The 14,311-nt window shown below is 42.0% G+C and overlaps 1 protein-coding gene across 1 annotated transcript in view; it reads right to left on the bottom strand.

Annotated features, from left to right (window-relative positions):
• Positions 1–1,742, bottom strand: part of FAM120C (family with sequence similarity 120 member C) — a 132,095-nt gene extending 130,353 nt beyond the window's left edge. The window contains exon 1 of the mRNA XM_007446478.1: positions 1,050–1,742. Coding sequence (XP_007446540.1) covers positions 1,050–1,742 — 693 coding nt within the window. The remainder of the gene's footprint in view (positions 1–1,049) is intronic.
• Positions 1,743–14,311: the final 12,569 nt, after the last annotated feature.

Genomic DNA, 14,311 nt, shown 5'->3' with positions numbered 1-14,311 from the left:
CTACACGTAGGAACTTGAAACCCAAGAGTATGGAAAAGCAACAGAGCAATAGCAGTTGTGCCAAGAACTGGGGTTGCTGCCAAGCTGTTCTCCAGGCCCCATATGCAGTGACCAACTACATGCAAAGATTAGACTGAACTGCCCGTGGGGCCTCACATGCTTGATATTCCCGTTTGCTTCTGTTCATTTTCTTTCTCCTGCTTAAATAAGCCTCTTCCCAAACCTGTAACCAATTCAAATCCAATTCATCCTTGAAGACCCAGGTGAGGTCCAACTTCTTCAAGGAAGCCTCCTCTGACCATTTTAGCCCACAGATATTCCCCCCCACACACAAAACAGGTACCAATCTGTACCATAAAGCATAATCACATACACATTTATACCATTAAATAAATGTTTCCTGTGTATATATTTGATATATTTGATTTTCCAAGGGCAGGAACCATGTCTCACATGTCTTTTAAACCCCTTACTCTTAGGGGGTTAATACTTGTTGAAAAGTGACTGAACCAGTGGGTTTGTTTGTTCGTTTGTTTAGGCTAAGGAAGGCTGAGGTAGATACATTTTGAAATGAAAAAGGCTGAATGAACAGATGGGTGCAAAAGAAGCACTGGTTCAAAATTTGGGGAAAAGCTGTAGAAGAAAGGTGCTCAATTAACACGTTTAACTGATTTGCTGCAAGGTTGGAAAAAGACATATCAGAGAGATGTCAACTGGAAAAATCTGGAAAATGGCATTTCAGCTTGAGGCAGAAGACAGCAGGAGAAAGATGGGGCTACAAAATATATTCTGCTAAAGCCTAGGGATAGGCCAGTTGGATAAAGGGGGTTATTGGGATGACATGGGTAGAGATGTGGTTATGCAGGTGAGCGAATCGGTAGGGCGTGGTATGAAGGGTTGGGTAGATGGATAAAATGATCGAGGGTAGTTAGGCAAGTGGGTTAGCTGACTGGGCGGATGGGAGACAGGTAAGTGGGTGGGTGGTTAGGTGTTTAGTTGGGAGGGAATAGGTGTGGGGCGTATTATTTAAGATCCGGCCCCTCCCTCACCTTGACCCGGAAGCGGATGAGCGCTAGCCTCACGCAGTGGCTCAGGCAGGCCGGTGGCAGGAACCAGGCCCGTGGAGGAGGGGTGCCCTTGTTGCCCACGTGTCCCACGATCAGTTGCGCTGTCTGCCGCTCAGCCTGGCACCGACGGCCCCACTCGGCCAGCCGGTCCTTGCCCAGGCCCCCGGGGAACATGACCACCAGCTCCAAGCCGTCGCCGCCGGGATAGGCACAAGCCTGACATAGCGCTGACAAGTAGCCCAGCATGGCGTTCCATTGGCCGCCACACACCCAATCCGTCTGGTAGCCGCCATAAAGCCGAGGCAGCGCTGAGCCCGCGTCCACCAGCACCCGGGCCCCGGGCAGCGGAGGGGGCGGCGGCGGGTGCAGCCCGGGGTGCGCCTGGCCGTGATGGTGGAAGTGGTGAGCGGGGTGATGGTGCCGAGTCGGCCCCGCGCCCCCGGAGTAGGCACCCAAGGCAGCGGGCGCGAGCGGCGGTTGCAGAGGCACGGAGCCCCTGGCGGCGCGTGGAGCCCCGGGCGCTAGGGCTGCCGTAGGCGGCAGCGGGCGATGCTGCTGCTGCTGCTGCTGCTGCTGCTGGCGCGAGACCGTACGCGCGAGTTTGAGGAGGTCCACGGGCACAACAGCCCCGGGACACCGCTTCTCCAGGAACTCTTGGAAGCCCTGGACGCCCATGCTTCGTCGGTGGGCAGACGAGACGGCGGCTGCGCGAGCAGGCTAGGCGGCGATCTGGGCGCGAAGCTGGGGGCGGGCGCGTGCGCACTCCGCGGGGGGCGAGGGGGCGGGCAAAGGGTTCCCGAGGGGCGGGGTGAGCTGGCGAGGGAATAAGGGAGGTGTGGGGAGGAGACCACAGACTGGATTTGGGTGGAGAGGAGTGGTGAGGCCGACCGGACTCAGTAGAGGCTGGGAGGATAAAAGCGATGACAGCCTCTAGTCACTTCTCTCTTATCCCTCTATGGCCGCTCTTCACCGCTTCAAAAGGGGTGAAACCTCTTACTTCTACCTCCAGGAGCCATGTTACCTCGTCTTCTCTATGGTACACGCTTTCTAGCTGGAGGAGGGGGAGCGGGGCGGGGCATTCTGGGAGTTGTAGTCTCCTCTACGGCCTCGGGATACAGTGTTGGAACAAGATTACCACCCCTTTCAGCCCTTGCATTCACTGGGTCTCAAGGGGCGGGGCGTGATATGCGTTTCGGATTTGCACTCCAGCTCTTTGCATCCACCGAGTTGCTTCAGGCTATTTACCGCCTTTCCCAGGAAAAGGAGTTGGGGGGAGTGATGCATCATGGGAAAGGAAGTAGAGTGGATTAATTGAATTCAGCTAAAGTATGCTAAAATTCCTCAGGAGGAAGAATTTTCCTTTGGGGGGACGGAATAATGTGCATAGTTTTTAATGAATGAGAAAGGACACATATGAAACGTAAAAATAATAACCACCATTTCTGTAACAATCCACTTAACTTTTAGCTACTGTAATTCTCTGAGAAAGAGTTCTTGGCCCCAATTTATGAATGGTGAAAATTGTATAATTTATTTGCCCAAAGCAATGCAGAGACAAAGTGAAATCGAATATTCATTGTACTCAGGAGCTCTTTGGTCAGGGAGATAAGCACCAAGACAAGTTAAACTACCAAGTTGTACCTTTCTGGTACTCACTGAGCTACAATGTCCTATGGTTAGGACCTTTGTTTGCAAACATTGTGAATCAATCTGTCAGGGAGCTCTAGAAAAATAGCGGTAAGGGCTCCAATTCCAGACATACAGAATCATCTTTTGAAAATCTATTCAATATTTTCAGCATTCTCCTTGTTTGATTCAGATATAGCACCAGTCTTCTGGCTGACTGGTGTTTAGGGCACACTGTTTAAACCGGAGGAGGGTAGAAAACAAGATCTATTCTGTTCCGTAACAGTGCGTAGCAGTCAGATCTGGCTTGGAACTTAATAGAAGGTGGGAGATAATGGCAGGCCGAGTAAGAACGCAAAAGTTTAGAACTCAAGCGTAGTCAAGGTGAATGAAATCTGAGAACAGTGTATTAGGATACAAAAGCTGAAAAATCTTCAAGCTCCATAAAGAAATTTATCATAAAAGACTAGTGGAGATAGAACAAACCAGATTGGCAAAGAATAAGTAGATGTTGAAGCAATGCACATAAATAACTCCTGTGAAAACAAGCAGTGAAAGGAGGGAATAGTGGCTTGAAGTGATGGTGGATGAAAGGAATAGAAGTTTTCTAGTATAATGGACACCTGTTGGATTGTCTACTCAGCCATCCTTTTCTAGGAGTTAACCCTCTCCCCATTTACAAAAACTGTCATGTTAACCATAACCATCGCTGACTGCGTCAAAGGTAGATAACGAATCCAAGCTGGGTCGATCAGAATCTCATTCCCTAGAAATTTGGAATTGGACCAGAGAGATCAGTTTTTCTCTAAGTGTAAAACTTGGAAGCTGTCAGTAGTCAATTTTCCCATCAGAGGGACAAAAGTAAAAGATGCTGGTCTGCAGGAAGAGAAAAAACCGCAGACTCTAGAGCAGAGATGGGAGATAGGGAGTCTTCATCGTGTTTAAGACCCAGGTTCTAGATCATTCCTCAGGCATTCTTGCCCTTGGTTTCTCTGAGGCAACCTCATATCCTTACTATTTTTAAGATAGAGTTGGGTTAGAAACTACTCATGACCAAAAAATTATTAATTCAAGAACTGGTACCAGAAATGGGGTGTGGCAAATTATAGACCCTAAACTATGGAACTGGCAAAGATTGGAGATCTCCCATATCGTTAATTGGAAGTTGGCATTCTGTGTTATTTGGCAGCGAAGCAGTTGCTTATTGCTCTTGAGACTCAAAAGCAGAGCAGCCCTGCCTATATCAAGAGTTTAGCAGTTGCTAATGGTTAGATATTCATGGGCTTTGCTGATTTATTGTCTCATTTTAAATGTTCCACTAATTAGGAAACTGGCATCCAGTTTCCAACGAACTGGAACGAGGTTATCTTTATAAGCCATCACAGTATTCCTTGTTCTCCAGCTCCCCCAAATGTGATGATCTCTTCCTCTGTACATGCATTCAGCTGGAATGCAAGGAAGAGAGGGTAAGTGTAACATTCCCAGAGCAGATGGAAAAGAGAGGCTTCACATCGTTGAACTCAACCTGTTTCCTATCCACGCTCTGAACTGAAGACCTTGAGCATAATGCCAGGGATGAGGAGCCAAGTCTTTAGGTAGAGAGCTAAGAAATAAAAACCCAGGTTTCCCTGGTGGCACAGTGGTTGAGAGTCCGCCTGCCGATGCAGGGGACACGGGTTCGTGCCCCGGTCCGGGAAGATCCCACATGCCGCCGAGCGGCTGGGCCCGTGAGCCATGGCTGCTGAGCTTGCGCGTCCGGAGCCTGTGCTCCGCAACGGGATAGGCCACAACAGTGAGAGACCCGCATACCGCAAAAAAAAAAAAGGGAAGAAAAAAAAAGAAATAGAAACCCTGCAACAGGGTGATTATTCCCTTTAGCAAATCTGAAGATTCAAAGAGCACAAGTTGACAAGATTCTTGGCACTTGTTATTAGCATTGTGAGTCCCCTCAAATGAAGTTAACAGGCAGTCATATGAGGTTTTGAGGAAGTTGTATCACTAGAAAATCCTATCTAGTGAACAGGGACCATGAGCCAGCAGTGATTCTCAACGTATGGTCCCTGGACCGGCATATCAGCACCTAGGAACTGTTAGAAATGTAAAATCTCGGGACTCACCCCAGATCTCCTGAAACAGAAACTCTGGGGGTGGGGCTAGCAATGTGTGGTTTAAATGGTGTCAAAGATAAACAAAGCCTGACATTAGTTAAAGCAGTGAGGACAGATTTTATTCAGTTACTGACAGTAGGGGAAAAAGCAGAGCTCCATTCCCATTTGTGCAGAGGTGACTGAGCATTTTAAAGGGAAAAGGAGGGAGGAGGAGCGAGGAGAGGCTCAAGTAGAGTCAGGGAAGTGAAAAATTACAAAGAGTTGGCCAGTGTAAATGCAGTTAGGCTAGCTGTGTCTGCTAGCTGGCAATTATTTAAGTTAGGATTATATCCTCCCACAGTTACTGGGAGACACAGGCCCTAGCCTTCCTGAGGACTACATTTCAAAGGAATGGTCCTTGAGACACACTCTGGAGTTGTAGGACATACATATACATCTCAAAGGGACAGGGGAAGAAGTCATAATTTTTTTTTTTTTTTTTTTTTTTTTTTTGTGGTACGTGGGCCTCTCACTGTTGTGGCCTCTCCCGTTGCGGAGCACAGGCTCCGGACGCGCAGGCTCAGCGGCCATGGCTCACAGGCCCAGCCGCTCTGCGGCATGTGGGATCTTCCCGGACCGGGACACGAACCCGTGTCCCCTGCATTGGCAGGTGGACTCTCAACCACTGCGCCACCAGGGAAGCCCAGAAGTCATAATTTTAAGCCCTTTTTGGTAAATGCTCTAAGAAAGGGAGGTCAGGGGTCTATTGTCAGGTGTCAGCTAGAGTAAGCTATAAATTCTTTTTACAGCCCGAGCTTTTCCAGATGGAAATTGGGTCATCCCAGAGACTCCGACTTAGGAGGCTAGAAGCCAAGTTTGGTCTAGTCTCTTAGTGTAGGTGTTTGAATGGAGTGTTTGTGTCGAGAGTTTTTGCAGGTCACACTAGTTCTCCAGGTGATTCTAATGCACCCTTATGTTTGAGAATCACTGCTCTTCTAGAGCAGGCCCAAGTACAGACTGGTAAAGCAAAAAGAAGCATCAATAAAATGACTCCCATAAGTTTTTCTATACCCGTAATTTATTTCCTTCCTTCCTATCCAGGTGGAAATGGTGCACACTTGGACCGGTGGCTGATAAAGGTGTGCCCCTCTCCTTTCATAAAAGGGAACTTAGTGGTTAATCTAAATATTTCTCTTCTATTGCATGTTAGATCTGTTGGTGGCAGTTAAGTTTATCAGGGAGTGGCAGGATCAAGACAATCCACATTTAGATTGCCACTGAACTAGATGAGGAAGGGGCATGTCTATGCTGTGCCGTTGCTCTGGATGCAGTAGTTGTATGTGACTTGCAGTTGTCCATAGATTGTTAGGTGTGGACATTTGTGGAATTGTAGGTATGGGGAAAATGGCATATGTGTTTATGGGGCAGTCAAACGGAGGACTTTAGGTAAACGTCTGTTTTGTCTCCCCAGTACCCCTTTTCTACCTTACCCTCATGGTTGCACCAGGAGCTTATTCTTTATGTACCTTCCCAGAGAATTTGGGATTGAGCTGGAGGAGGAGAGATGAAAAATCCTGGCTGCATTCAAGCACCTGATTTATGTTTCTAAGGCCCATCTGCACTATCCTTGGGTGTTTTGAGACACCACCACCATCTTTATAATAAATCCCTCTTTTTTGTTTAAGCTTGTTCAAATTGGGTTTCTATTACTTACAAACAAGAATCTTAACATATATAGTACAAGAGAAACTTTATGCTAGACATAGGCCATAGAGAGGGAAGAGATAACAGATGCCAAAGCCCTGAAAGTAGAAAGGGACAGTAGATGTCACAGAATAGTGGTTAAAGTGTGTGCTTTGGAGCTGAGATCTTGGCTCCAATACCAGTTCAACTCCTTATTTGCTATATAACTAACAAGTTATTTAACCTCTTGAGCCCTTATTGTATCTATGAAATAGGGACTCATTAATTTATTCAACAGATTTATTTGGTACCTACTACATGCCAGGAATAACGCTGGGCTAGGAGAAAACAGTTTTCAAGGCAGTCAAGGAGCTTAGAAGGGAGATGGTAATGTACTTACCTCAGAAGCTTTTGAAGATTAAATGGTATATTAAAGTGCTTAGCACAGTAACTGGCACAGTAAGCACCTAATAAATCTTAATTATTAAAATGAAGGCTGGAGAGAAGCATAAAGGAGTTACATCAAAAATTCATATTGGATTCAATCTTCTGATATCTTCCACCTAAGTAGTAACTAGCTGTTCAGTTTCTGCAAGGGGCCCACTTAGCTTTATCTATTGTCCAAATCCTTGGGGGCTGTTTGAGAGGCTGTAAGCTTATATGGTAACAGTAAATAATTCATTAGAAGGTCTAATAAGGCTGCTATGTTGCTTGTGTTTCTTGAACCAGCAATAATAGCAGGGAGGTCATTTGATTAGTAAAGGAAACAAGGACTGTGGTTCTCAACCCTAGCTAGTTTAATATGATACTAATATATCACCTGGGGAGCCTTTTAAAACAATACTAATTATAGGAATGAGACCCAGACACTAGTTATTTTAAAATTGTGGTAAAATATATATAACAGAAAAATTACCATCTTAACCATTTTTAAGTACACAGTTCAGTAGTGTTAAGTATATTCACATTGCTGTGCAACCAGGACACTAAAATGGGAGAAAATATTTGCAAATGAAGGAACTGAGAAAGGATTAATCTCCAAAATATACAAGCAGCTCATGCAGCTCAATATCAAAAAAACAACCCAATCCAAGAATGGGTAGAAGACCTAAATAGACATTTCTTGTTCTTTCAGGTCTTGTTTTCGTATCCATTCACCCAGTCTATGTCTTTTGGTTGGAGCATTTAATCCATTTACATTTGAGGTAATTATTGATACGTATGTTCCTATTACCATTTTCTTAATTGTTTTGGGTTTGTTATTGTAAGTCTTTTCTTTCTCTTGTGTTTCCTGCCTAGAGAAGTTCCTTTAGCATTTGTTGTAGAGTTGGTTTGGTGGTGCTGTATTCTCTTAGCTTTTGCTTGTCTGTAAAGGTTTTAATTTCTCTGTTGAATCTGAATGAGATCCTTGCTGGGTAGAGTAATCTTGGTTGTAGGGTTTTCCTTTTCATCACTTTAAATATGTCCTGCCACTCCCTTCTGGCTTGCAGTTTCTGCTGAAAAATCAGTTGTTAACCTTATGGGGATTCCCTTGTATGTTAATTGTTGCTTTTCCCTTGCTGCTTTTAATATTTTTTCTTTGTATTTAATTTTTGATAGTTTGATTAATATGTGTCTTGGTATGTTTCTCCTTGGATTTATCCTGTATGGGACTCTGCGTTTCCTGGACATGATAGATTATTTCCTTACCCATAGTAGGGAAATTTTCAACTATAATTTCTTCAGATATTTTCTCAGTCCCTTTTTTTTCCCTCTTCTTCTTCTGAGAACCCTATCATTCGAATGTTGGTGTGTTTAATGTTGTCCCAGAGGTCTCTGAGATTGTCCTCAATTCTTTTCTTTTCTTTTTTCTTTTTTTTTTGCTTTATTCTGCTCTGTAGTAGTTATTTCCACTAGTTTATCTTCTAGGTCACTTATCTGTTCTTCTGTCTGTTATTCTGCTATTGATTCCTTCTAGCGAATTTTTTTTTTTTTTTATGGTATGCGGGCCTCTCACTGTTGTGGCCTCTCCCGTTGTGGAGCACAGGCTCCAGATGCACAGGTTCAGCGGCCATGGCTCACGGGCCTAGCCGCTCCGTGGCATCCCGGACCGGGGCACGAACCCATGTCCCCTGCATTGGCAGGCGGACTCTCAACCACTGCGCCACCAGGGAAGCCCAGGGACACTAATTTTTAAAAATACCTCCCCAGGTGATTTTAATATGCAGTCAGTGGTGAGAACCTCTGACTGGAATGGAGAAATCTTGCAAATTTGTAACATGCATGTGAACTAGTCTTTTCCAGTTCTTCATCTGTTTATCCCAAGGTCCTGCTCCTATTCAGACCATCATCTATGCTTTATTTCATTTCTGTCTTGAGCTCCTGTCTTAAGACCCACCGTCCTTTCCCCAACTCCTACTACTTCAGCTCCTTCTAAATTCTTTAGTCACAGACTTAATTCTTTCATCTGATTCTTTTAATCTAGTGCTCATTAATGATGGCACATTTTAAATGGGTTTTATGGTGTTTTATCCCCCAACTTAAACACTTTCATCTCTGAACCTCACTTTACATCATCTGGCACCACTGGGGCCAATACCCAATCTTTCACCAACAGACCTCACGTTGACTCGCAGGTTGGGTTCAGTTTTGTCACATCTCTGACTGTTTCCTCTTTAGTGATATGTAAGGTCCCTTCAGTAGTTGTTACTATTATTTGAGCAGACCTACTATGTGCCAGGTGCAGTGCTAAGCCCTTTATGTTTTTTCATTTAGTCTCAAAATACCACCAGTGAAGCAGTTGTCCTTTTTACAGATAAGGAAATTGAAGCTAAAAAGTTAAGTAATTTTCCAAGTTCACAAAGCTAGAATACAAATCCAGGTCTGCTGAACTCCAAGTGGTATCTGTAGCAACTATAATAAGAACCAGGGCCCATTTCCAAACCAGTCTAGTTTCCCCAAGTGCAAGTTTATTGTGAAAGTCACTAGAGATGTCTAACAATAAGCACAATTAGCAAATTTGGGACATATCTCATTTAATACTCACAACCACCTCATTTTACAAATGAGAAAATAGAGGTTTGAGGGGTCTGTGAGTCAAAAAACCTGTGTTTGTTCAACTGTGTACTTTGTATCCTCCCTTTAGGGATCACCTAGGAGAGAATACCTTGGAGTCATTGTCATAAAATCAAGGTAATAGATTTTTAAAAACACTTTACAAATCCTCATCTAATCTTGAATATTTCTGATAGGCCTCTAATTCTTCCTCCAGGGCTGTTTGCATAAACATATGCATGATTCTTCTACCTAAAGTATCAAATGAACAAGGGATCTGACCTCATTTGACAGTTTCCCAAGTCACTGTAGTGTGGTAAATGAAAGATGTGCAACAGAGATTTCCAAATGCACTTTTTTCTGAAGGTGGACCATAAACACTGTCAATATGAAAGGAAATACTCCTTAATAAGTTTACACAAAGGGCACATTTTGAATTCTTGCTTGTACCATAAACATATACTTCTCCTGAAATTATAAAACAAGCACTGGACGTAACCTCATGAAAGATATATGAAAAGCGTATATACTAATCATAATAATTAGTTGAAAACGTAGTCTAAATGTATTTTGATTATTATTATTACAGTACATCTGAGAGTCAGTATGGCCTGAGGTTTTTCCCATGAATTTTGGGGTCAGACCTGGGTTTGGATCCAGGCTTCATCATTTACTAGCTATGGTACCTTGGTAAATTCTTTAATCTCTCTGATTCTCAAATTTTCTCTGTAGAGACAGTAACAGATCTAGCTTATAGGGTTGTTTTATGAATTTTATCACAAGCCTAACTAACACAGTAGGTACTCAGTAAATCGTAGTGACTGTTCCAATTATGGCTCATTGAGAAGTGAGGAGAAGGGGTCCAACTCAAAATTTGTTGGAGCTATAAATCAAGAGGTAACACACAGCTTAGTTTGTTCAGCCAACATATCTATAGGACTAAAGTTTTTAAATCTGCTAAATTAGATTTGGTAAATGAAGAACCAGTTTAAGCCAGATGATTGCAGTGACTATGACAGCGTTTTAATAAGATAACATACTCATTTTAACACAGCCTTTATTTTCTGTTTCAAAACAAAATTTCCAGGAAACAAAACAAATGGTTGGATACAAATGAAATAAAAATCACAGTTTTAAAGAACCAAAATCAGACAACTGCTTAAAGGCAGATCACTTGGTTTACCAAAAAAAATAATAAAAGTTAATGTCAAGAAGGATTAAAATTAGGTTTAACAACATTCCATATAATGCTACATTCCCCAATTAAGAAAGGAGAGTTCACATATACAACTGTTAAGTGTAGAGAAGTGGCTGAAATTCTGCATACTTCATAGTAAATTAATTATGCATGAAAGTTTATTAATTGCATAAACTTCCTGAGTGGCTCCCATGCTGCACTAGGTCTACATGCTTAATATTCATATCAAACAAATTACAGCTTTAAGTGATTGAGCATGACAGACCTTGAACAACTGCACTTTCCAATCAGTCACTATTTCTGCTGAGGGTATGTTCTGGACCACAGACCTCAATCTGAAATCTTAAATTGTAATGGAGAAGAAATGCAACTTAAAAAAAAAAACTGGAAGGATGACAAGCACACATTTAGGAATTTTATTTTTCACTGGCACTTTTTTTTTTCTCAAGAGCCCAGTTTCTCCCCTTCTTGCTTGACTTTTGGCCTTTCTGTTAGAGGTTTTTTTAATTAAAAGAAGACCTTCCAGAATGGGAGCTGTTGGTTTATATAATCTTCCAGCTATCTCAGTTGAAAATAACTTCAGTGTAACCTAGTTACTATCCCAGGCCCTTGCCAATGGTGGCTGTCAAGGTCCCTGACCAATGTTTGTGTTCATCCTTCACATACAAAGACTATTTCCAGGGTGACCTGAAAGCATCTGGCTCCATAAAAATTTCATACTAACTTCACTTCAAAGGATTTTACCAAGTTTGAGTGTCACCATTTTACAGTCTGGATTGTTTGTGGGTTTTTTATTTCAATCCCAGAAATTACATTTACCAAATCAATGACCTTTCCTATGCCCTGCTCCCTTACTGGTTCATCTTCTAAATAAAGGGGTAAAAACAAGTCCCCAGTAAACTACAGGATTAAAAATGAACAGTCTATTCTAGAAAATGGCCTGCACACCACCTCAAATATCTCAAGATTTTTCTAAACCAAACAGAAGATTAAATAACTGAATCCCAAACTGATGGCAAGTATACCTCAGGAATGTACTTGTACATGAAGCCTGAAATACAGTATTTACTAACATTAAACATGCTGTAGTGTTACACACAGTAAACATGTGAAACAAATAACATGTGGTTTACAAACATTTGCTCAGTTTTCTGGAAAAAACAGAGAATGCATCATTTTCATCACTCAGAGAAGACAGCAAAGAAAGTCAATGCCTCCAATAAACTTTAGAGATTGGATGAACAGTTACGACTAACTACAATTCAACTAAAAGCATATGGCCATTTTAAGGTAATAAAATATCATTGCAAATACCTAGCAGTATGCTAATATGCTGAATGATGGGCCACTGCTGTAATATTTGTCAAATATTTCATTGTGATATTTAAAGCAGTTTCAACCCATAGCCCTTTAAGCACACAGACAAACACATCTCTAATAAAAGATACGAACTTACAGGGCTTCCCTGGTGGCGCAGTGGTTGAGAGTCCGCCTACCAATGCAGGGGAGGCGGGTTGGTGCCCCGGTCCGGGAGGATCCCACGTGCCGCGGAGCGGCTGGGCCCGTGAACCATGGCCGCTGAGCCTGCGCGTCCGGAGCCTGTGCTCCGCAACAGGAGGCCACAGCAGTGAGAGGCTCGCGTACCGCAAAAAAAAAAAAAAAAAAAAGATACGAAGTTACAGGCACCAGATTGTCTAATTTAGGTACTTTCTTATCATTTGTTTATCTTACAACTAACTTCTACAACTAAGTCCTATATTGCCACCAGCTGGATTTATTTCTCTGTTCTCCATCCCTAAATCCCCAAAGCTTATTTCACAGAAGCATGTGGCTCTCATCACTTAAACATAGATTGGTGCCAGAGTGATGGTCCTTCTCATTTCAAACTCATAGTTAGCAGGCCAGATTTATAACTTGAAAGAATACTGAGAATCAAGGCAAAAAAGCAAGTTTCACAGGCAGTGTTCACATGTGTACCCCAAAACAGCACTGAAAAAGAGGTAGATAAACAAATGTAATTGGAGTAGAATTAAATCTGCGGTTCTAAAATGATACATCCCATCATACTGTACATAACACTCCACACTCAATCCAAAAATCACAGCAGAAAAGTGCCTTTTAAACTCTCACAGATAATTTTGCTGTCAAATCATTAGAATTCATGCTTGATATAAAACTGGCAAGAAAAATATGAAAAACGAAATGGATATTTATTATACTACAGCAAATTGCCTTAGAGATTCAAGACTGCTACAAATATACATAGGGTTATTTTCATTAGATTTACACCAATACTGGTTTCATATTCTTATGATGTTACACCCAACTTCACAAACATAGCAGCAGGTAATTCATGATGAAATGCTCACATTGCCACATATGGAGATACAGTACTATTCATCAGACTTGCACTTTGAGAAGTAAACATGGTGGTTGGACACACAGACTACCCCCAAATAAACTTTACAAGCGGGATGGTTTAGTATAACCTTTTTTTTTTTCTACAAGAAGGAAAATGGAAAGGACAGGTTTGTGTGTGTGTGTTGGAAATGGGAAGAAGGCCCTTGTTACATAGTAGGCTCTTTGTTAAGTAAGAAGGGAATTTCTGAGCTTTACCTCAAGAGTTAATTATTTCTGGGGGGGGAAAGTACCTCAGCAAGGATGAAAACAGCACTATCATATGATTTAGCAAAATTATGAAATAATGCAAAACCCCTAGATAGAAAACTAGCTAATATTTGCAGTCAAAGTGACTGTAATTGGAATCAAACATTTAAGTAATGGGGAAAAAATAACTTAAAAACCCACAGTGATGTGAATAACACTGTTTTCTTCATTTCTGCACAAACTCACTTTTTTCTGTATTTTTAAACTTATACATGTTACATATACATCATGTATACATATGTTAACCCAACTACTGCAGTCAGCATGGAGACAGCAGTACACTACTCACCATCTTCAAACTTTAGAAGACTACTTTTCTTTCCAGCAAAAAATCTGAAAAGATTCTAAATATTACAAGGCACTGCAAAATTCTGCAGGCAAAAGAATGATGAATTATACATAAAACAGAGGTGGTGGCAAAATGTGGGACATATGATGTAGAGCAGCCATTAATAAATGTAATTGTGCATGTCATCCATGGAGCTTTTTTCATCCTGGGGTACACTGTTTAAAAGGATTGCAACTCGAGAAGAAGGGATCATAAAACCTGCAGTATTTTCACTTTATAGGTTGTAAGTCTCAATGTAATCACACAAAGCCGACTCTAATAATGAAACACAAGCAGTTTTAAAGAATTACGGATTTTAGGCCCATTGTTTTTGTACACATGGAAAATTGCAATGCAAGAATTTGCATTACACTAATGTCCTAAAACCACTTCAACTTGCAAACCAATACTGTAGAAGAAATTTGAAGAATCTGTACATAAGATTTAGAAAGACTCATCCAAACCAGAGTATGTTTTATGAAAAGAAAACTGTGGCTCTTATCAACAGCAATTCTCAAAATGCTGCCCCCTGATGCCCCCAAATGATAGCAACAGAATCTTCATGATGCTGAGTGTGATCCTCAGGTAAGTAACATAAGACACATTTGTTTTTTTGAAAGAG

Source organism: Lipotes vexillifer, unplaced genomic scaffold (assembly GCF_000442215.2).
Source record: "Lipotes vexillifer unplaced genomic scaffold, Lipotes_vexillifer_v1.1 scaffold624, whole genome shotgun sequence".
Classification (NCBI taxonomy): Eukaryota; Metazoa; Chordata; class Mammalia; order Artiodactyla; family Lipotidae; genus Lipotes; species Lipotes vexillifer.
This window is presented reverse-complemented; position numbering and strand designations above follow the sequence as displayed.